Genomic DNA, 22,726 nt, shown 5'->3' on the forward strand with positions numbered 1-22,726 from the left:
AGCTGGGCTCAGTGTTCCTCTGTCCTTCTTTCCTTCTCTCTTTCAAGAGGTTGCTAGGAGGAAATGGAGTGACCCACTGACCTGTGTTAATGCTCAGCGCAAATGAAGCGGTGCTGCTGGAAGGCAGAGACCTGAGCAGGGCTGCGAGGTGTTTTCTGGATGGCTGTGGTTAATGGCAGTAATTCTCCCACAGCAGCCACTGCGAATGAAGATGTTTCATCATCTGCTGCATCCGCGTGGAGCTTTTCACAGAGAATGTATTTAAAATGGCCCTTCTCCTTTTTGCATGCAGGCCAAACAGAAGCAAAAGAATCCCAAATGCATTCTTGTGTTTTCGAGTTGCTTTATTCTATGAGCCCACAATGAGGGCACAGCCCTCCCTCCCTGCTGGACGGGGTTCAAGTGCACAGCAAATGTTTCAGTCCCTGCTTTGAGGGCTGAGGGGCAGTAATGTGGGGAAGTGCTGCGGAGCTGCACGCTGTGCCCCCAGCTGAAGCAGTGTTCCCAGGCTCAGTCCCAGGCAGTGCTGCTCCCGAAGTAAAGCTTCCTCCATCCCCTTGGATCCCTCAGGTAGCTTAAGGCCTGTCCAGCACCCCTGAAATGGGAGTTGCTGGGAGGAAGATCTTCAAAAGCATCTTAGCAGCTTAGGTTAAGCCCCTTTGACTTTCAATGGAACTTAAGCTCTTAAGAGCCACAGGTGCTTCTGAGCGTTCTCCTCTTTGTGCCCAGCACCCTTGGGTCCCTGCGAACCTCCTGCTCTGGACCGGCTGGAGGAGCCTCAGGAAGATGCTTCCTGCAAACAGGTCTCTATTGGGTTATTTTAGCAGTACTTTTCAAGGCCCTGTGTGCAGCGCTCACAGCACGCACAAATCAGCATGCTTAAGGCTGGAGCTCAGGCAGCGCACGAGAATGGATGTCTTACAGGAGCTCTTTGCTGTAAGAATTAATCTTATTCCTGAAATGTGACCGTATCTAACATGAATCTGACCCTGGTGGGGGCCATGGCTTCCTTTAATTGCATTCTTTAGCAAGGATTGAAGTCTGTTAGGTGACTTGCTCCTATTATGGGAGATTCTGTGCCAGAGAATTCCGTGCGAGGCTGCAGTCCCTGGGCAGGAATGGGCAGGAGAGTGCAGCTGTGCTTTGTTCTATGGAGCACTGAATGGCCGGGGCAGCAGTCCGACCTTCAGAGAGCGCAGATGAGGTGAGCTGAGCGCCGGCCAAGGAGGGGAGAGGATGGTTCATGAACCCGCGGTGATGTGAGCATTCATCAGAGTAATTCCTGTTCAAATTCAGCACCGCCTGGAGGGCAGAAGAGGCCTGTTTGCATGGCAGCTGGGATTCCAAACGTTGTGTGTTCTGCGTTGTAGGAGAGTCGTGCAGTAAATGAGTCTGTTTCCATCCTTCCTATTGTCAGGGTGCTGTGAAGAAAGCAAGAGCAAATTCCCATTCCAGCCCCTCGGTCCCTGCAGGGCAGCGGGGTGGGCACTCATCCTCTGTCCCGAAAATCCCGCGGCTGAGGGGACAGCCGGTGCTGTACCTGCTCTGAAGGATGAGTTGCTGGATTGAGGTTGACGTGTCCTAATATCTCTGCCAGCTCTTTCTGTCTCCATCAAGGGCTCGGGAAGCACATTAGCACCGGAGTGGAAGTGTCACCCTCTGGCATCTCCTTCTCTAATCTTGGAGCTGTTGCCATATCCCTTTAACCAGACCTTTTCTATCGGAGACCATTATGTGGCATGAAAAGCCATGCAGAATGCAGGAATGGGAGCTGTGGGCTCAGGGAAAGTCTCCATGATGTGCTGATGTTCAGCTCCATCGTTGGGGGTTTGGGGCACTGTGCTGGAGGCAGCGCAGCACTGCGTCTGCTCCGAGCTGTGAACGTCACCGATGTTACATGCAGAGAGTGGATGGGGATCAGGGAGATGTTTGGTGGCATGTGCTGGGATGTGATGGGCAGGGAGGGATGGGCTGGGCTTTGGTTTGATAAAGGACACAATTTCTGCAGAGCTGACTGGGCTGGCCTCATGTTTTTGAAATAGAGAGAACTCCGAGGGCTGGGATGAGGTGTGTGCTCCTATTGCTGCCCACTGCAGCCTTGCCGATGGGAGCTGGGAGCTGTGACTGAGCAGGGAACAGGGAGAGAGCCAACAGGCAGACAGCAGTTTGCTCTGGTTGTGCTGGCATTGATACTGCATCCCCAGTTTAATTAACAGTTGCTGTCACACCTGTTTGCAATGTTCCTGGTCTGTGCTTGCCTCTGACAGCCACTAAAGGAACCCCAGCACGTCATTCTGCACCCTGGGACCCTGTGAACCCTCCTTAGTTCTGGCTGCAGCCTCTGCTTGTTTCTCAGATCATCTCTGGAACAAACATGTGAAGAGGTTCCCAGTGGTATAATCCAGATTTTTTCTCTTTCTGTAGAGTATGAATATTTCTGCTGTGTTTTCACAAGGCAGCACTGAGGCACGATGGCTCCAAACCAGCACAGAGTGCACAGCAGAGGCTTTGTAATCCTCAAAGGGCAAACCCAAAGCTGCTGTCTGCAAAGTCGCTCTTTAGGACTGGGTACATATGGGGACTTCTTGTTTATCCTCGTTTTTCTTTTAGTACTTTACAGTTCAGCCTTGAAGAGTTAATGGGACCGAAAAAGATTAAAATGCCCCTTCGCGCTGCCTGTCCTGATGGTTTCATGCCCTTAAGTGCATCAGAAAGCTACAGCAGCCTTGCTGTCCCCTTAGTCCTTTCAAAGCATTTGATCACTGTACAATCTCTCCTACCTGGCTTTCCTCCAAAAGGTGACAAACCCCGGGTTTGATGTTTAATTGGGGTAATGGAGAGCCAGAAGGGTTTGGCACAAATGCGGGAGCGCGGCCCATTGCTGAGCTCTGTGCTAACTGCAGAGCCGCTGCGGCTTTCATTGGCCCTCACCTCATGTTTTCAGCCCTTCTGTGGCAAAGCACGAAGGGTTGGCACACGGGACAGGGAGCACCACTAAGAGCTGCCTCCTTGATGCCATTCCAGCTTTGGAAAGGGATCCGGACAAGGCTGTAAGCGGGTGGCTTCGCTAGGAGTGGGAGCTGTCTCCATGGCAATGAGCCTTCTGTCGCAGTGGGGACGCTGTGCCAGCACCATGCAGCCAGGCTGTGCCCCGTCCAGAGCAGAATTGGGCAGCACAGAATCTCCCCTTGTCTCTTCAGAGGCCTTTTGCTTCTGAGCCTTTTGCTCCACCAGAATCAGTGGGACCCCCGGCTCCGGAGCAATGTGTGCTGCTGGGGGAGTGAGACAGCATTTCCTCACCCTGCTTCCCTCGAGGCCTGGCCTCCTCACATGCCCCTCATCATCCCTGCTCGCCTTCCTGCTCCTCTCCCTGAGCTCTCTCCTCTTCCTCCCCTGCAGGTGCTGACGCCGCTGGGCGGGCGCTGTGAGTGCTGTGAGCGGAGCTGTGGGTGGGGGCTGAAGGCCAACGCAGAGGATGAGGATCCTTCCCAGCCCTGGGATGCCTGCGCTGCTCTCCCTCGTGAGCCTCCTCTCCGTGCTGCTGATCGGTTGCGTAGCTGAAAGTAAGTGGCTGCCATGATCTCACTCCTTTCCTTCACCCATAGTTCACCTCCTGTGGTTGATGGCAGCAGAGCTGACTGTGGGGCTTGGAGCCAGCAGACATTGCCCCGGCGTTTTAGCACTATGGAAGTGCTTTGGACTTGACAACGTCTGAAAATTTTCCAGCATCTTTGTCTTTGCACTGGTTATTCCTTGTTGTTCCTGGGACCTCACGGGGCAGCCAGGCCCTGGCAGCTGCTTTGGGTATGGGGCTGATCCTGAGACTGCCCAACAGCCAGGGAGAAGGGGAGGGAATGGCCTGCAGCTCTGCCTGGACCCTTCCTCCAACCATTGCCACCCAGTGCAGCCCATGGTCCTCCAGGCATCCTTCAGACACCAGTGACCACTGTCAAATTTCTCACCAGGGTTGGATTCAAAAATGCATCCATAGAAAGAGCATTACGTTTCTCCTTCTCCTGGGTGAACCAGTTCCCTTCTAACACAGTTTTTAGCTTTGCTGCTTTTCAGTTCTTGCTTGATAAAATGAAAAGGGGAAGGAAAAAAAAGAAAATCTTCAGCAGCTGGAATGTAATGTCGACATGAAGGCTGATCGCTCGGGATCAGTGGGGAATAGACTCTTCCAAGCTGATTGAATTATGGCTTTTTTTTCCTCCCCAGCAAAGCTGCTTGAAGCTGGTGAGAGGGCTGCTCTGGTCAGCAGAGCCCTTGACAGCTTTTAACGTAATCACTTGGTTATCAGGGGTTATTAAGACGACACGGTCACTGGGGATTGAGTGGGATCCTCGACCTTTTGTTGCTGGGAAATTTTTGTGAGCAGTGCTTTCTCTCTTCCTTACAGTAGGCGAGTGGGGATGTGCCCATCATTAATTTAGTCAGGGATTTTGTTTGGAGAGAAAGGTACATGTGCAAAAAGGTAATATTTCCTTTTGTTCTGTTTTATATGGCTGGGAGGTGAGCCAGACTCAGGTAAGTTTGACATAAGGCCACTTTGCTGGTGTGTAGCTTTGCGTCATTCTGCACCTGAGACAGCACTGCTGCCGTTCTTACATCTGACCACAAGACTTTATCTGGGGCTGCCTGTGCTCAGCACCGGGCACAGTGCGCTGTGGGGCAGCAGGGATCCTGCTGAGAGTGACAGCATTTGTCTGGGGTCCCAGCTGGGTGTTCAGGTGAACACTCTGTGTCAGGGCTGCGGGTCTCAGTCCTGCTGCTGTTTGCTGTGACATTCCTGGACAAATGGCTTTGTCCTCTGCTTTCAAAGCAAGCAATGCAGCTATGCAGGCGCAGATGGAGAGTTCATGTGTGTGCAAGTGCCTCTTAATATGAGCACAGCCCCAATTCATCTGTTGTGCTGTCTGAACTCCTGTGAGAACCGGGGTCATTTCCTTCCTAAATGTGCTCCAAGCCCTGTGTTCTCACTGCTGGAAGTGGGCACTCTGCAGAGTCAGGGCTTCTCCAGACCATTGCTGTGTGCCCTCAGAGTCCGAGTTTTCCCAGGAAAGAATGAAGATCTTCTGCCCCCATCCTCTGCAGGGTGAGTTTTGCTGATGCCTCGTGCTGCCTGGCTGCTCTGGGCGTCTTTGGTGGAAATGCACCCTCAGGAAGGACTGATGCTGATCCAGCACCAGTTTGTGGCCCTGCTGCTTTCTGTCACCTTGCTGGTAGCAGCCAGGCTTCTCTCTATAGTTCTGCAGTGTCGTTGGATTCTGAGCAATGAGGTTTAGAGGGGCTGTTGGGTTCTGTGCCAGGCCGGGCAGCAGCATCCCAGTTCGTCTGCCCTGCTCCCTGCTGAGGCATATAAACAGCAAACAGCTTTGTCTGTCACAACTGTGGAGGCTGCGTGAGGAGCTGTCACTGTTCTGACAATGGCCTCTCCCATCAGATGGCCCTGGGCTCTGTCACGCTGCCTCTTGCTTAATCCCTTGGCCAGCATCCATTCATCGCACTTGCCACGATGCTGACCCCATTTCCTGCTCCAGTTCATGCTGAGGGGCTGCTGGGGTCACACAGCCCGTGGGGCAGTGCCGGGAGGTGCCAAGCTGTGTCCCCATTGCAGTTGAGTTTCCATTGCACCCAGTAGCTCGCTGCATCTCACAGCAGCCTGTAACACTGCAGCATCCTGCAACACCCCACAGCTCCTTACAGCATCCCACAGCTCCTTACAGCACCCCACAGCACCCCGCTGCAAAGCTGAGAGCTTGAACTTGCTTGCTCTTCAGCACAGCATTGGAGAAGCTGTGGCCTCTGCAATCAAAGGGCCATTAAAATATTTCCCTTGCTTCCTGGGCTAATTGATCTCGGTCAGTGATTTAAACCTTTCTGTGGCTGGAATGTTCTATTTAAAGGAAACTGCTATTTAAATTAAAACTCCAAAGCAGCACACTGCTTTTTGCATGCTGTTCTTGAGAAGCTCTCATTGTCTCTCCCATTCTGCCAAGGGCAGCCGTAAAGCTGGGAATTGCTGTCCCCAGGGGCTTTCTCTGGATGGGGCACGTCACCATTTTGTTACAGATTCATGTGGCTGTGCATTGGAGGGCTCAGAGAAAACCAAAGAGCTGAGGTCAGGCTGTGGGTCCAGGCAGCAGAGAAGTTCTGGCTCACACACACAGACACACAGAATCAGAGTGTCTCCATGTCCTGGCCGTGCACCCTGCCCGACCCTCAGGTCCCTGCAGTGAGCAGTGGGCACTGTGCAGCATCTCACTTGGTGTGCAGGCAGAACCAGCCCAGCCTTGCTGGCTGCAGTAGGACAGGCTGCTCCCCTGCTTCGGCCAGGCAGCAGTCAGGTACCCCTGTGCCACCCGCAGGAACAAACGCTCCCTGTAAGTGCTCCTCCATGGCAGATAAAAAGCCACTTACTGTATAGAAACGTGGTAATTTTTATAACTGAAATCAGCATGCTCGCTGTTTTCAAGTGGATTTTTCCCATTGATTAAAGCTTTGCGTTTTACAGTAGTGCTTTGCTAATTGGTACTTTGCATACACAGGGCTGGTGTGTGTGCTCTCCGCCCCAGCAAAGATTTAATAGCAGATGCAGCAGCGAATGTTACTTATTACTTAGGTTTCCTTCCTTTTATAAATCATGTTATAGAACACTTACTAGCATGCTAGTATTACCATAAATAATTAAAGCTAGATTGCAATTGACAAAATAAAAGAATAAAGCCTCTTTTATGGTGCATTCCCCTGACTTTCTTCCCTTTTAATTGCCCTTGTTCCATCGTTAATTTGGAGAGTGCAGTAATTCACGCCGGGCGCGTGCGTGGGGGCTGCAGTGTGCAGCTGGCAGCAGATGGCAGCAGGGGCTGCTCTGCACGTGGGGCTGTAGTGGGGACAGAGAACACGAGGACAGAGAACACGTGCGGAGGGATGGAGAGGAGCCCACACAACCCAGTTTGAGCTGCGCCGTGTATTGGGAGCAACAAGGAGAGGTGCAGAGCTGTGTTTAGTGTTCGGCTCTCCTTCCTCACAGGGGTGATTCCTCTGTGTTGTCTCTCCTGGGTTCTGGAAGGCCTGGCTTTGTCTGTTGTTGTCCAGGATAGCAGCTGTCAATGTCAGATGGCTGTAAAAATCGAGGAGGTTCTGTCTTAGGGCTTGATGGACATGCTGAGATGACAACAGCAGGAAGATAATGTTCCTCTGCTTTGTGTGAGAGCTGCTCCATCTCTGAGCCTATGCCTGCCTGATGACGAAGCAGCAGTGCTGCCCATGGAGGTGGGAGGTGTCACGATGTGGTGAAGCTGAGCTGGCCCCACAAGCACTTGTGGCAGCGTTTGCATTCGCGATGGTGTAACCCCACGGTGGAGCTGGGCAGCTGCTGCATAATGGCCCTTTAACATTGGTGCATGTGGGACAATGAGCATCGTTCCTGCAGAAGTGGGGTCTGAGTTTTGCCCTCCTGGGATGCAGTGACCCCACTTCCCTCTCCTGGACCCACTCACTGCTTGTGTTCCTTTGTAGGTGAGGGGACTCCTTGTGTCCTTCCCTTTGCTGCCTTCTCCGCCTGCCAGCTGCGATCCAGCCTGCGGTTGCTCAGGGTTCTGGACTAGTTGTCATCCCATTCAAGGACACTGAATTAAGCTTCTGTGTCACCTTGTTTAAGTGCCTGATTAAATCAAACCTTGCCTGCCTGGATCGAGTGATGTCATTTTTTTCTTCTTCTTTTTTTAATTTTTTTTTCAGGTAACTTAAATTGGAAAGTTTTTGTTCCTATGGGACCAGGACAGGAAATAAATCATCTTTTGAAAGAGCTTCCATGGAGGCAGGGGGATGTCACCTCCCGGGTCCCAGCTGTGCCCCATGCTGCAGACACTGATTACATTAATCTCGGCCAAGGTGCACCTGGGGACAGAGCAGCCACGGGTGTTTGGGACGCAGCCATGGGTGTCTCTTGGTAAAGGATCTTTCCCAGCTAAGGGTTCTTGCTACTCAGCTTCATTGAATGGCTCAGGCAGGCCAAAAAAGCATCCGTTTGTTGTAAACAAGTCATCTGCATGGTGTTGGTGATGGAGAAAGCATCTGTCTTCACCATATGTGCCAGAGCCAGGGCTTTTCATCTGCACCAGACCTCACCAGGAAGGCAGTCCCTGTTTCTCTGTGACTTTCCTCCCTGGGTGTGCATTTCACCCAGGCTCTTCCCACATGTGCTGCCAGGAAGGATGGCAACTTTGCTGTCTTACTGGGTTCCTGGGTCACGTCGGCTGTTTGGAGAGGTCTGTGTGCTCATGTCTGTTCCAGGCCAACTAGATGCGAGTCTTCTGTGTCCCTGAAGGGGATCTGTGAGGGTATTCCCAGCTTTTTGTGGCCTGGCAAGCCCAGTATTATTCTTAGAAGGCAAAGCAGAGTGCTTTTCAAGGACACCCAACGAGAGGAATGTCGTTCTTTGGTGTGCGTGGGATGGAATCTGGGCTCAAATTGGCCTGCAAGACAGTCTCCAAAGAACAGTTTTATTTACTTCGTGCCACTCCCCCCCCTCCAGTCAGAGATGTTCTCTTGCAGCATAATTGGTCCCAGTGCCCACCTTGCAAAGCTGTGGTGCTCCTGCAGTTCCTTTAATTCTGGAGGATGTTAAAGTTCATGAAAGCAGTCAGATTTTATGCTGTCTGCTGCATGTGGAGGAGCTGACGGAGTCAGGAGCGTCCTCAGTCTGTGGCTGCACCTCCTCAACCCTCCTTGCCTCCTTTTGCATGCCTGGGTGTTCTTTTTTAAGCAGGGGCTTCCATTGGTTTTATTGTGTCCTCAGTTTCAGTGTTGGTTTGGGGTTCAGCAGTGCTGGATGGTTGCAGAACCACCACCTGCCCCATCCAAGGGCACAGCAGAGTGGAGTGGCTGGGGAGCAGATCTCTGCTTAACCAGACCTGTAGGTTGCCAGAAAAAAAGCATTATACATAAATGCTGGAACTTCTACTGCTACAGCTTGGAAAGGGGATATCGCAGTGAGTGATTTAAGCAGCTGATGTGAAGGAATACGGACTGACCTTGTTTCCATAGTGCCATTGTGCAGAGGATTTTCAGCGTGTCCTGTCGCGCTGACTGCAGGCACAAAGCACCGCGCTGTCTTACAAGCTGGGTTTAAACCAACGCCACGCTTGTTTCATCTGGAATACATAAAATAATTTCTGCATCCTTTTGAGGCCGAGAGGAAAAGTAAAGCTTTAAAAAAGGAAGAAAGAAATAGGAGCTGCAACTGGTTCAGCATTCCACAAAGTTTCTCCCAAGTCCTCCAAACCCTTAATTGAGTCAGGAGCATAAAATTGAGAAGGGGAAAGAGAGAGAGAAAGAGAGAGAGCATGGAGTGGCGCGAGCAATTTGAATAATTTATTGGCCTTTGAAGTTGCAAGAGAAATTTCAGCTGCCTTGGGGAGTAATTTCTCCCCATCCTGAAAGGGTTTCTCCTTATTTTAAACTCATTCAGAGGACGATAGTTTTGCATTTTCTGCATAATTAATGAGCATAACTCCCCTCCACGCTCACACAACCTCTGAAGAGTGTCGGGGTGATGAAACTTGGTGGGTTTTTTTTAATTAATAAAGTCAAATTCGTTTGACTGCGTCCTCTTCCTCCCTCACCTCCGACAGGATTTGTGGATTTATTCATAAATTAGGTGGGGTATCCTGAGAAGAGCGGCAGGAATCAAATGTGAACAGAAAGGTGTCCTGAAAGCAAGCTCCCCTTCCTCAATCACTGCCATTGAAAGAAGGCTTTAAGGCTTCCTTGTTGCAGCTTTTCCACGTGTCCATCTCTCATGTTTCTCTGGCTCACTTGTCCCAGCCCTGCACCCATAAGCTGTTGTTGGTTCTCAGCACTGTTGTTGGAGTCTCCCTTTTCTCTTCCCATGTATTGATGTGTACAAATCTGAAGGATGAGTTTTGTGGTTGGGAGACAGAAATTGTAATAACTCGTGGTAAGAGCCAAAGTTTGTGATTCTTAAGTGTTTCTCCCACTAGTCATGGCTTTATTGGGTTTTGTTTCCAGAATCTCCCATTCTTGAGCTCCCTTCACATCCCAGTCTCAATACTCAGGAGCAATCCAAGCTCACGATGTGCTGTTAAGGCATAGAATAAGGTGTTTCAAGCTTGTGTGCCCGTAATTTCCCTTTGTTTCATAGAAAATAGGGCTGAAGTCAGTTCCCAGAGGCTGGATGGGAATGATACAAGAAGCTTTTGAAAATCTCCCTAATCCTGTGCTCTAGGAATTGCGCCTTGCCCTTTTCCTGTAGGTGAGGAGACTTCCCTTCTTGCCTGAAAGAAAGAAACATGGCTTAAATCTCTGTGAAGTGCATGCTTCAAAATATTACCAAAGCAGCAGCTAATACGTTGAAACTATAAACTGTTTATGGAAAGGAAATGGAAGTAAGATGGCTTTTATTTACACGAGGAAAAGAGTTTTATCAGACAATGCTGTATTTATCTGGTGTGCCTTCATCCCCCAGAGCTTGTATTAGGCAGCAGATCGTGATGGGCACCATTTGTCAGCCCTTCTGGGCTGGCTGTGCAAGGCCGGGGGCCTCTCCTTGTGTTTACATTTTGCAAAGGTCTTTGTTGTATCACTAAATCGGGGATCAGAATTGACCTCCCTGCTCATATCCTTGGGGCTTCTGGCACTGCGCTTCCTTTCTGAAAGGCCGTGAGATGCAGCAGCTTGCAGCAGTGTGCTTTTCCCATTGCTGCTGTCACTTTTCAGCAGATCAGGACCTCTGCTGGGCTATATTAAGCTGGCACGATCCCCAGGGACTTGGGATCCTTGTGTATTTAGCTTTCTCTTCTTTCACGCATGTGCCATGGGAGGTGGTTTGTCGTGTTCTGGTATCCCCCATAGACTCCGGCTTTTCTGGTAATTCAAGCAGAACAGCAGAAGTTGCGTGACAGCCAAGGCCTTCCTGGCTGCCTGCTGGAGGTGAGGGCGAGTTGAGCTTCTCCGAGATGCTGATGCCAATGACAGAGCTGGAGAAGCTGTCCTAGCAGCATTGCAGGGCAAGGGAGAGCTCTCCACCTTAAGCTTCTGATTGCAAACAATCTGGGATTGCTGTCATGATGTTGATGGACAAGGGGCTCTCATTAAGTTGTCAGAATAGCTTCTTGGGTTTCTTGCTCAGCTCTGGGTTATTATGCCTTGTTATAGGACTTGTGGACAAATGTGGGATGTGATGTTGTTACAACTGATTGAAAGCACTTGCATACCTCCAAGGCCCTGGCCTGCCACATTGCTGAGGCTGCATGTGCCCCGGTGCTTGCTGGCCCCTCAGCAGTGATCCCAGGGCTGCCATCGTCTGTGACAGCGCTGCATGTCTGCTCCAGCTCTTGCTGATTGCAAGGAGCTCCTTTCTTCCTGGCATTGCATTGCAGTACCAGTGGGTGAGTAAGAGTCTTGGATGGAGATGCTACAAAGATCCATCTGCACTGCCACCCACTTGCTCCTTTGGCCCTCCCGGGGAGGGAGAATGAAACAGCCCTGTGCTGAGTGCGGGCAGGAAGCAGGTAGAGAATCCTTTCCGTGCACGTGGATGCAGTGTGAAGCAGGACTGCTGACATGGGATGACCTGGTACCAGCTGCTGTTCCCAGGCGATAAGGCACAGCCCCGTTTCTTAAAACCAGCATTTTAAACAGACCAGAAGGAAGGATTCTGCCTTCCCTCAAGCCAGCAAGATAATGTGTTTTTTCTCACCTTGGGTGTCAGAACTAGGAATAGATTTTTGTAGCCTCCGACTCATCCTGCCTCCTCTGCTGCAGGCTTGTACCTCCTCTTCTGAAAGGTCTGTATCTGAATGCATTGCAAATGGGAGCCTGAAGGCTGTATGGATGTGCCAAGCCCCCCAAATGGTAAAGCTTCTGGCAAGAGCAGCTTGGCATGGTGTGAGCTGTGAGGGGTCTGCAGCCTCATCCCGGCTGCAGGGAGAGGAGGGAGCTGGAAACATGGGCAGGAGTGCAGGGGAGGGCATTGGGTGTTGGCCAGCTCGTGTAGTTGTGTGTGCAATGAGTTCTTGCTCTTTTTCACCTCTTTTCTGCTTATCTTAAATCCCATCCAGGGTCCTCTGTCCTCTGTGGGATATACAGGGTAGGGGAAGGGGAAACTTTTCAAGTGACATTGCCACATTTCTGGCAGGGGGAAAGCCTTGTGTGCAGCCCAGACTTTCTGAGTTAAGGAAGGACTTTGATGGATCAGCACCAGGGGAGCAGCAAGGTGGAAGTATTTCACTTCTAAAAAAACATCCTCAATCTTTTTTTACCCTCCATTCCCCAACCTTGCCAGTCCCATCTCCCTGAAGGGAGCCAGAAGCTGCTGACAGTAAGAGGAAGTCTCTGTCTGAAGCCTATAATTATCCTGTCTGCCTTCCCAGAAAAGGCCAGTTGGGGAGCGAGCGTGCTTCTGTGTCACGGACCAGCCCCGCATTCTGCTGCCTTCCCAATTACTGCTTAATGGACTTTTTATGATGATAAGGCGACTGGGTTGGGGAGAAGTTATTGACAGGGAAATGGAATATAATTCACTCCCTGTTTGTTTGTTCTGTCAGAAAACCCTAATTTTAATTTTATTTGTGAGGCACTGAGAAACGGCCCTGAGGGAAGAAAGAGAAAAGCAGCAGAACCTGTCAGTAAAAGCTCAGGCTTCAAGGGGACTGGAGTCTCTGCAGGACCTCCCCACGAGCTGTTTTCAGTCTCCCCATAGAGACCCTCACCACGGCCCGTGTCTGTCTGTCCTGCTCCCATTTGCAGCATTTGCTCTTCTCACGATGACAAATGTAAATCCTGTCGCCATCTTTCTCTTCCCTGCCCCTCAGCAGCTCCCCCGCTCTCTGGTGCCGTCGCTGTGAGATGTTCCCATTCCAAACATCGCATTCTTGCTCCCCACTCTCCATCTGTCTGAAATTTGGCTGCTCTCTCCTGTTTTCATCTGCTCGGTGGTTCGTCTCCTCTGCCTAATCCTCACTTCCTTGCTCTCAGCACCTCCCTTCTCTCCATCTTGCTCCATTCCTCTTGCATTCTCCCTGTTATCTCTTCTCTCCTTTCCCCCACAAACGTGTCTGTGGTTTTGCTGTTCTTTCTCCCTCCTGCTCCCCTTGTTTGCTCCATCAGTGTGACAAAGCTGTTCCTCTGCTCTCCAGCCATCCCCCCCAGGCTGTCCGCAGCTGCTCGGTGCTCCCCACTCGATCCCTGGAGCGCAGGGCATGCACTTGCTGCATGCAGGCAGAGCTCAGCAGCACACGTGTGTCAACATTTCCTAAACCAGCAAACAGCCACTCGGTGCTGAGCCGTGCCCACATCACACATGGGTTGTAAAAGGGGGGAGATGAAAGCGGTGCCGTCCTGGTGCTGTGGTTGGGGGAGCGCCTTGTGCTTCTTCTCCTTGGGTTGAGAACCTGTCAGCAGTTCTGGAGAGTGGAGATGGAGTTTCACTACATCAGCAGAAAGTTTCAGCCCCAAAACCAAAGGAGAGGTGGGGGTAGAAGAGGGCTTAACTCTGTGCATGCCAGAGAGAGCACCGTGAAGTTCATCCCAAGAACCATGGGCTGGTTTGGCTGCTCTAGAAGTCAGAAGGGTGAGATGTCTTCCTGCCAGCTGACATGACCTGGTTGTTTGGAGACTGCAAAGCTTTTGTCTGGCTTTTGCTTTTTATCCCACCAAGAAATACGTGTGGGAGAAGGTCTCCAGGTTCTGTTGCAAGTGGATTTTCCTGGCTGTTTTGTTTGTGTTGTGATATATGGAGGCTGTAGCTGTGTGCAAGCCCTTCTATGGTGCTGAGTGCTGAGCCAAGACCCTCCTTTTGCCCCACATTGCTCACAGTGTCTGGATGCAGGCAGGCAGGTGTGAGGAATGAGGGCTGTCACTGCACGGCGGGTGGCAGACGGAGGTGCTGGAGGGGTGAGAGCCCAAGGTCAGCCCAATGTGCGTCAGAGCAGGAGATCTGAATCCTGATTGTAGGAATCATCTGGAGCCTGGGAGAGCAGATCGGGGTTTGCTAACAGATAAATGACGTTGACTGTGAGGGGCCCAACGGCCTCATCTTTTACCCTTGTAAAAGGCAGAAGCACAGATGTTTGTGTGTATATAATGTTGAATATGTAAATGCACAAAGAAATAATGTTTTCTCATCTGTTGAGTATTTTTGAGCTAGGGTAAAGGATGACACTGCCCAGTGTGCCCCAGATCCTTTGGTGATGCAGCCGTGCTTTCGTGGTGGGCAGCTCAGCATCACGCTGTTGCAGGTTGACTGAGAATGGTGGGCAGAACAGCACGGCCTTGTGCACTGGAGAGCGCTGTGATAAGCCAGCTAGCAAAAAGAAAACAGCCGACTGGCTTTGCTTTTGCTTTTGCCTTCTTTCCTTGGCATTGTTGGGTACAGCCGTAGGTCAGTGGGACTGGTGTGTGGGTGTCCACCAGTGCAGGACTGGGGGCACTGAAAATGGAAGCAAAACCTTTTAAAATACGTGTTCTGAAGCTGGCTTCCTTTTGTCTCCATGGATTGGTGCTGTTGTGGGTGAGGGACCCTTTCAGCCCGGCTCTTGCTGCTCAGTGTGCTGGGGCCAGACAAAAGAATGAGTGTTTTGTCTTTCTTTGCCATCCGCTGTTGGGGTGGTTTCCCAGCAGCAGTGTGTGGGGCTGTGGCAGGGGGTTGATGAGCACTGAGGTGAGTTTTGCTGTCTCATATCAGCCCCAGACTCCTCAAACCAGCACCAGGGGCATTTGAGCTCAGGCTGGTTGGGAGGATGTTTGAGTATTGATCTGACAAGCTGACATGAAGTGCTTTGAGAATCAATTTAGTCACAGAAAAACCCAGGGAAGTCAATATTTCCCTGCTGTGCCCTCCTGCTGTCCTGGGGGCTGACTGAGGGCTGGCCTTCCTGCAGGGCTGGTGCTGGTTTTACACAGCCCTCTCCATTGCCACTGCTTTGCTGTATCAGCCAAGCTGGTGTGAGTTCTCACTTCAGCCTTCCGGGCAGTGTCTTCCAGTTGGAATGCACTGGAGGAGGACTGTGGAGAAAGCTGCTTCTACCCCACGGTGTAGTCCTTGGGGCTAAAGGCATCCCAGCCTCCTTGTCCCTCCATAGTCCAGTGGCAGCAGGAGCAGCAGGGAGAAGGGTCAGCAGGTTCAGACTGTGCCTTTTTTCTCCCCCTCCAGCAGTTGGCTCAGTTATGTTCTGCCTCTCTGTGCTTCTGCCTCTCTCCCAGTGCTCAGAGCACCTCCATTTTCCCATCCCTTTCTCTGCCTTTGCCATCCTGGTGTTTGAGGTGGGCATATGGCAGCTGGACTGTCCCCCTCCCTCACTCCTCATCCACCACCTGAGGTTCACCATGGCAGCAGTTCCTGAGGGACATTTAGCTTTAAAGGGTGAGATGTCCCCTCCTTGCTGTAAAGTTTCTCGGGCTGATGGTCTCATCAGCTGCCTACATGGCATTGCCTTTGGCAGCGCTCAGGGATGCAGGGACACCCTGCTCCTGCTTTAGGAGGCTTTCAGAGCTGCTTGCAGAGCAGAAGCAGGAATTCTGACTGCGTGTTTTACTGCAGGCCGGACCCAGAATGGCAGAGCTGTAGCAGTCCTACGCAGCACGCAGGAATCTGTTTCAGCTTTATATCACCACCACCTTGCCTGTGGTAGCACTGGCTTTCTCTTTTCCAGAGTGGAGAGGGCTGTTCTGTTGGCGTGGGCTGGAGTGACAAGTGGTGCAGTGACGAGGAGGCATAGGTGGAGAGAGAGCACAGTGGGTGATCTGTCAGGGGGAGAGGCGAGAATCAAAGTCTGGAGCTAAGAGACTTGGGCAGCTTTAAAAACAATAACTCAGCTTTGATTTTCAGTCATTTTCCAACTGAGCAGCAAAACCGAACGGATGGTTTGGTAGGGATTTGTGTTTGGTTTCTTTCCGTTTGTTTCTCACTCTCTCTGAACAAGCTTGTTGTAGGCAGCGCAGCATCGCAGCGGTCTCAGAAGGGCAGGTTGGTTACCTGTCAGCAGAGCTCTTCACAAGGAACGCTGAGCTTTGACTCCACTTCGTTCTCCATTTGGAGCACTTCCACTTTCTTCAGGACAAAAATAGACCTTTATTTGTCCTTATTTGTGCTCTGATTGTGCTGCTTGCTCCCATACCAGTGTATACATAACATTAAAGATTGTTAGGGGCTTTCATTTTAGGAAGTGAGCTTACGTCAATAAAGTGCTCTTAAGCCCTGGATGACTTTGGCTGTACCTTCAGATCCGACCTCTGCAGACCCGTCAGATTCTGAACACAGAATGGAGGGAGGAAGTTGGTTCAGGCAGATTCAGCCTGAAGCAGAGTTTGGTTTTGCCATCTTCGGGTGGAAGACAAATTCCCAAGTGCCGATGCCTCCGGTGGGACTCGATAACCTTTAGCAGTAACATTGCAAAGAATATTTTGACCTCTAAATATAGATTTGGATATTTATACATCCCGTGCTTTGTACACAGCATTCGATGGGACATAAACAGCTCCAGCAAACTGTATTTATCTCCAGCGTGGAAACAAATGCTTGATTGCATCACATGAGCTCGCTCAGTGGCTTTTATTTATATACCCCTGGCCACACCAGGCAGGGAAGGGGGGATGCTTGCTTTTGTCTTTCGGCCCCTGGAAGACCATGCAGACCGCTCTCCCTGCCCTCTTTGTAAGCTCTTTGGTAGGCTGTTTATGTCTTGTTTTATAGACTCTTGTGAGTATGTACATATAAATACACAGCTTTCACAGTCACGTGGCCTGCTTTTCTCAAGAATAACAGACGGCAACTTTATGATCTGAGTGATTTTATTTGAACACAGCTGTGGCCTCGTGATTGAAATATTCCAATAAATTGTAAACTAACTAGATGAGAGAAAGCTGTGCCGGGAAATAGCTTAGAATATGGAAGGGAGATTTCCCGTAGATAGAGGCAATATGGACTCTGCACTGACACTTCTGGGCTCCTTGAAGGTCCCTGACACCTCCCTGGATCAGAAGCCCGGTCCCAGTATCCTCCCTGCTCCTTGCAGAAGTGCTGTTGCAGGCTGTTTGGAGTGTGTTGGCTCAGGCCTTGCTGCACCTTTGGGCAGTGGTTATGAGAGGACATTGAGGAGCTTTTGGCTTAAGGAGCACAATTCGTTGTTTTTAGGAACTCTTTTCAGCTCAGCTTCTTCTGATGACCCTTAGATGGGCTTCACAGGGCAACTTTACTGCACAGCGTGGCTTAAAAGTCCACTTTTGAGAAGTAAGAGAGGCTTTGCAACTCATCCCACTGAAATCTCATTGTGGGATCAGGCCATTAATCAGCTTGTGATGTACGTTCTTCATATGCAAAATGGAAGGAAAGACTGCTCGTTCCCAGAAGGCCCAGAGGATGGATTTCAACTGGGATCATAAGAGAACAGCAGCGATAATGCTACTATTAATTACAGACATTGTTTACTGGAGTTTGTCTGTCCTTGTGCCAATTATGATTTTTTTTTTTCTTGTTTTTATTTATTTTAAAAGGTCCCCCTGTGTTCATTAAAAAACCTGTGGACCAAATTGGTGTGTCAGGAGGGGTGGCATCTTTTGTATGCCAAGCAACTGGAGACCCGAAGCCACGAGTCACCTGGAACAAGAAAGGGAAGAAAGTGAACTCTCAGAGGTTTGAGGTAAGAGACCTCCTTCCAGTCATTGTGTATGTAGAAAGGGACTGACAGAAAGCAGCTAGTGCTCCTCTGTGGCCATTCTAAGGCCTGATAATGAAGGGAGATTTGGAAGAGGAGGAGTTTTAACAGCAGGAAGAGTGAAGTACAAGCTCTTGGCCATGTTAACAACTGAGATTGTTCCAAAGCAGCACTGTTCATGGTTTTTTTTAATGTTACTGATGTTTTTTCTTTTGTTTTGTGGGTTGGTTGTTTAGTGTTGCCCTCAGATATGACATGAAGCTGCCATCTCCCTGCCCTAAGAAACTCCTGCTATAAGCTGGTACTTCTTGGGCTCCACAATTGCATCCTTCATACTCATCCGTGGCTCATTATTTTAACTCTGGAGCAGCCTGAAGTAAACAATACAGTTGCTGGCACTGCTTAGATAGAAATAATTTGGATAGAAATGACCGGAGTAATGAGAACTTGGAGGTCATCCTGTGGAATTTGCTGTGGGACTCTGTCCTGCCAGGCAGCTGTGTGCTCAGAAGAGCTTTGTGAGGTTATTTGCCTACGCAAATGGAAGAATGAGGCAAAGATTCTTTTTTCTTGTTCTGTTTCTCTCAGCCCATTTCCCCCTGCTTCATCACAGTTGTATTCTGAACCCACCCCACACACTCCCATCTCCATGACTCATCATGTGAGAGCATCTGAGATACACATAGCAGTTCTGGTGTGCCAGAAGTCAGGGATGGGGTTGGTGTGACAGTTCCCTGGCTCCTTCAGGTCAGCAGAGAGAAGCTGGCAATGCTGGCTGTATGCCAGGCACTGTAGGACAGCTGATGTGTGTTTCCAAGTGTATTTGTTTGTATATGTGTTGGTGCCTCCTTTAGAAGCAGAAATTAACCTTCTAGTTGCAAGCCAAGGATGCTTCCTATGTGAATGTGTTTCTTTCCTTTTATTCCCCAGACAATTGAATTTGATGAAAGTGCAGGTGCTGTTTTGAGGATCCAGCCGCTCCGGACTCCCCGGGACGAGAACATTTATGAGTGTGTTGCTCAAAACCCTCATGGGGAAGTCACCGTCCATGCCAAGCTGACTGTCCTCCGAGGTAAAGAACATTTCTACCTGCTGTGTGTCAGTGTCACGGGAGAAGACTGTCACAGAATGCATGGCCAGAGCACAAAGTCCTTTTTTGGTTTGTTTTGACCTGTCAGATCTGTTTCCTTTTATTACCTGAGTGTCATAAAATGGCTGTGTAAGAAACAAAGGCCAGACCACGGAGGAGTTCTGTCAGGAATTATCCTACATTCCCATGATCCTCCCTCCAATATATATTCCCTCCACAGGTTTATGAGTAGCACCAGATACTGCCTTTTCTTCAGCAACTTGGGTGTTTTCAACAGCATCTGATGTCCTTTTGTTTGAACAGAGTGAGCATATCCCTGGCACTGTGGTGCTAAATTTGTGTGCAGATTCCCAGCACAGAGCAATAAACAAAGATCAGACATAAAGGGCACATGGCAAAGCCCTTTGTAGCGGGAATATCCCTTCTGCTGTTCACCTGGCAGGCTCTGCATTTGCAAGCTGCTGGTTTCCTTTGAGGATGTGAGCCCGTGGTCCAGGCATGCCTGACAGATTTGTGTAGGAGCACCGAAATCTTTGTGTTGCTCCTCTGCCTGGCGTGGCATTTAACCTTCTGCTGGCAGTACGTGGTGGGATGTCTCTGCTGGGAGGCTGCAGCAGTGCTTTACAGCAGAGCATGTTTAGCTGCGGTCTGTCTAGGAGCTGGCAGCCTGACTCTTCACCCTTCCTCTCATTTATTCCTAAGGAGTTGTGATGGTTTGGGAGAGGTGCCCCTGTGATCATAACCAAAGTTTCTACCCCTTGAATGTAATGTGATCAGTAGCAAGAGGGAATGTTGTCCTCCAACTCCTGCTCTCGCAAATCCTCTGAATTCTCACTGCGTTTTTCAGGCACTTATAAGAAAGCTGCAGTGTATGGGAAATGATGCCTTGAGCTCAGTGATGGCCCTTAGGGACAGCACTGCTTTGTACATGTCTTTTTGCAGCTCTTCCTTCCGGTATCAGCATCATACACATGTCAGCTAGAGAGGCAGATGACAGAACAGGAGCTGTATCTCCTGCCTGACTAATTATGCACTTTGCTGATCCCACCAGAACATTATTACTGTGTTCTTTGCTCTTGTGCTGCGGTGCTTTCACAAGTACTGCTGTTCTGTTTGCCTAACAGGACTTTGTTAGCTTTGCTAACTGACTACAGAAGCGGGTAGGGTCTTGTCTAAGAGGTTGCTGAAGAGCAGCAGGGAGGCAGTTTTTGCAGCACACTCTGCCCTTCCCTGCACTGCTGGAGTTACTCCATCCTTCATCTTTCCCTACCTTTCACGTAGCACAGATTGTCTCCTCTTTGTCTTCATTTATAAGTGATGGGAAGGTTAAAAGGACCAAGCACAAATCCACTAATCTCTGCAATGACAAAGTCAGCATGCTGGCATCTATTCCTCTCTTTTCTCAATCTCCTTCTACGTTCACCCACTCTCCTGCTTGTCTTTTCTCTGTCTTTCCTTGCAGTGCCTCCTCCTCCTTTCTGTCTCTCCTCTCTCACTCTCAGAACGAACGCTTGGCATAAAGATGGGGGCAGCTCCACAGCTTGGAGATGAATGTGAGCTGTCATTTGCAGAAGCTGTTATCTTGGCATGCTGCAGAGTATGGAAACCTGGGCCCCAGCTGTTACAAACTCTGCAGGATGGGGTTTGGACTCATTCTGCAGCCTGTTGGCTGTGCTGTTGTAATCAGTTTGAAATACATTTGTGTAGCTTCATGGAATACACGTGTTCAAACAGTTATGGGATTTCCTTAGTGCCGGAGCAGTCAGTCACACAAACAGAAGAGAAAAAATACATTCTTCCCTCCTAGATGCGGCTACCGAAGGGATGGGGAGCAAACCCTTCTTTGGTTATCCGTGTGACTATTCTTGGATCAGACCATCATAGAAATCCATATGCATTCACATAATAGCAGGAAGCTGCAGGAGAGGAAACCTCCGGGAGTGCTGAGAAGCAAATCTTGTGATGGACACCACTCAGCTCACAGAATATCTTCACTCCGGCTCCATTGCCTCGTTTGTTCTTACTGTTCTGTCTCTTGGATCTGAGTTCCGATAGGTATGGGGAGGTTTGCTATTCTTTCCACAGGCTGGAAGTAGTGCCTGCAAACTTGATTCCTGCAGAGCCCAATGAAAAAGAAAGAAAGTGGTTTAAGGAACCGTCTTCTGGTTATTGTTGACTCCAGCTGCTGTCATTTTTCATAACAACTTAGGCAGAAGGGAAGCTAGTTGACACAGGCACCCCGGTTCTCGGTTGGTTATGTTTCTCTAAGCTCCACACTCCAGGAAAGATGTAGATAATTTAATTTTTATTATTACTATTACTGCTTCCTATCCACAGGTTTTATCTTCACTTCTGTAGCAGCCCATGGCAGCGATTCTCCTGCCATGGAGGCCTGTCCTCCCCCTGCCTGCATGTGACCGGGCTGCAGCCTTCTGCCTGCATTGCCTGTGCTGCACGTAGGCAGGGAGCTGCATTTGGAGCAGGGGCAGGCAGAGATTTCTTCTTTGCTTTATTGAAGCCGATAGAGTTCCATGGAGGCTCCCCTTTGTGAGTTGTTAGTAAATGCAACATGAATTGTACATTGATCCCATAAAAAACAGTGCTCGGTCCAGTTAAGTGTAATGGAGCAAGGTCTGCTGTGCTGACAGCTCGCTGCATGCTGGCTGATGCCATCTTTTCCTGAGGATTGCTGCACTCCAGAAAATTGAGGAGGGTGGCTGTTAGACACGCAAGGTCTGTGCCAGTTATTACCAGTGTGTGGGTCGGGCTGCTGGGTACGGACATTCAGACTTTTTTTAGTGATTCCCTGTTGTTTTTTTAATGCAGTGTTTGTTTCTCCAGCAGTCCTGGCCTGAAATTTCCATCACACATTTCCTACTCAAAGAGGACATCTGGTGTGGGCATGTAGAATGTTCTAGCAAAACTTGTGCTGTTTGGTTGCATTTTGTAATGGTTGGCTTTAGGTCAACAAATACAGATGAGCTCTGGATGCTCTGCAGAAAGCACTGAGCCCTATGGGTGTGTGTGCTGAGGAGGAGCTGCCTCGGAGGTGTTACCTGCCCACTTGAGAAGGTCTTGGCAGATGCACTTCAAACTGGTCTCGCTTGGCTGTTCCTGTAACGACCTGAAGATCTTGCCAAGCAGAAAGCAGATTAGTTTTGTGGTTTATGAACAACGTCAGGCCAATTTTAATTCAGTGGAGTGTGCATAGGAGCGCAATAGTGGTAGGGAAGGCCGAGTATTACCTGCACTGTTGTGGGGCCAGCTCACGTATCTGGGTGTCTGTAAGCCTGTTTAGTTATCTTCATAGCAAAGCTGTCAGATCAGAATGCATGGAATCAACAAGCAGAGCATCTTCTTGAGACTCCTGGCATGTATTAAAACTCTCTTTGGCTGTATGATACCAGTTAGATAAGATATGTGTGCATCCTGCTGGAAGGAACTGGGTGTAATTTTACAAGGTGCATAATGCAGGGATGCGTGTTGGGGATGGGGATATTTGTAACATTCATAAAGTTGATGAAGAAAACAGGACTAAGCTTCACAGGTAGTGGATTCTGATCCTGGTTCTGCTTAAAATTAGTGTCATTTGAGCTGCTTCATCTCTGTGCTCTTGGCTCTTCACCCTTGAAGTGAGGGTTGTGGACTGATAAGAGACCAGCTGGTATCCGTGAGCTGGGCTGTGTATCTCCAGAGAAAAGCAAGAAAGTGCCTCCTTTCTTCAGCAACATCCTCACTGTAGCGTTCTGCATTCAATACACAGCTCATCCGTACACACTCACACCCTCCTCCTCTTCTAAATTATTAAATAACTGCACGCCCTGCAGGAAAAAGAGCACAGCAACACCTGCTTTATCTTCCTTCATCATCTTCATTTCTAGCACTACTGACTGTCTAAACACAAAGCTGACACCTTCTAGAGCGACGAGACAGCAAGTGCCATCGTCTCCTTTTGCTG

The 22,726-nt window shown here is 49.8% G+C and overlaps 1 protein-coding gene across 14 annotated transcripts in view; it reads left to right on the plus strand.

Moving 5' to 3' along the window:
• Positions 1–22,726, plus strand: part of PTPRS (protein tyrosine phosphatase receptor type S) — a 106,470-nt gene that overhangs the window by 15,623 nt on the left and 68,121 nt on the right. For all 14 annotated transcript variants that reach the window (XM_015886431.2, XM_015886438.2, XM_015886437.2 and 11 more), the window contains exons 2-4: positions 3,400–3,563; positions 17,518–17,663; positions 18,609–18,750. In XM_015886431.2, coding sequence (XP_015741917.1) covers positions 3,476–3,563; positions 17,518–17,663; positions 18,609–18,750 — 376 coding nt within the window. In that variant the 5' untranslated portion in view covers positions 3,400–3,475. The remainder of the gene's footprint in view (positions 1–3,399; positions 3,564–17,517; positions 17,664–18,608; positions 18,751–22,726) is intronic.

Source organism: Coturnix japonica, chromosome 28 (genome assembly GCF_001577835.2).
Source record: "Coturnix japonica isolate 7356 chromosome 28, Coturnix japonica 2.1, whole genome shotgun sequence".
Classification (NCBI taxonomy): Eukaryota; Metazoa; Chordata; class Aves; order Galliformes; family Phasianidae; genus Coturnix; species Coturnix japonica.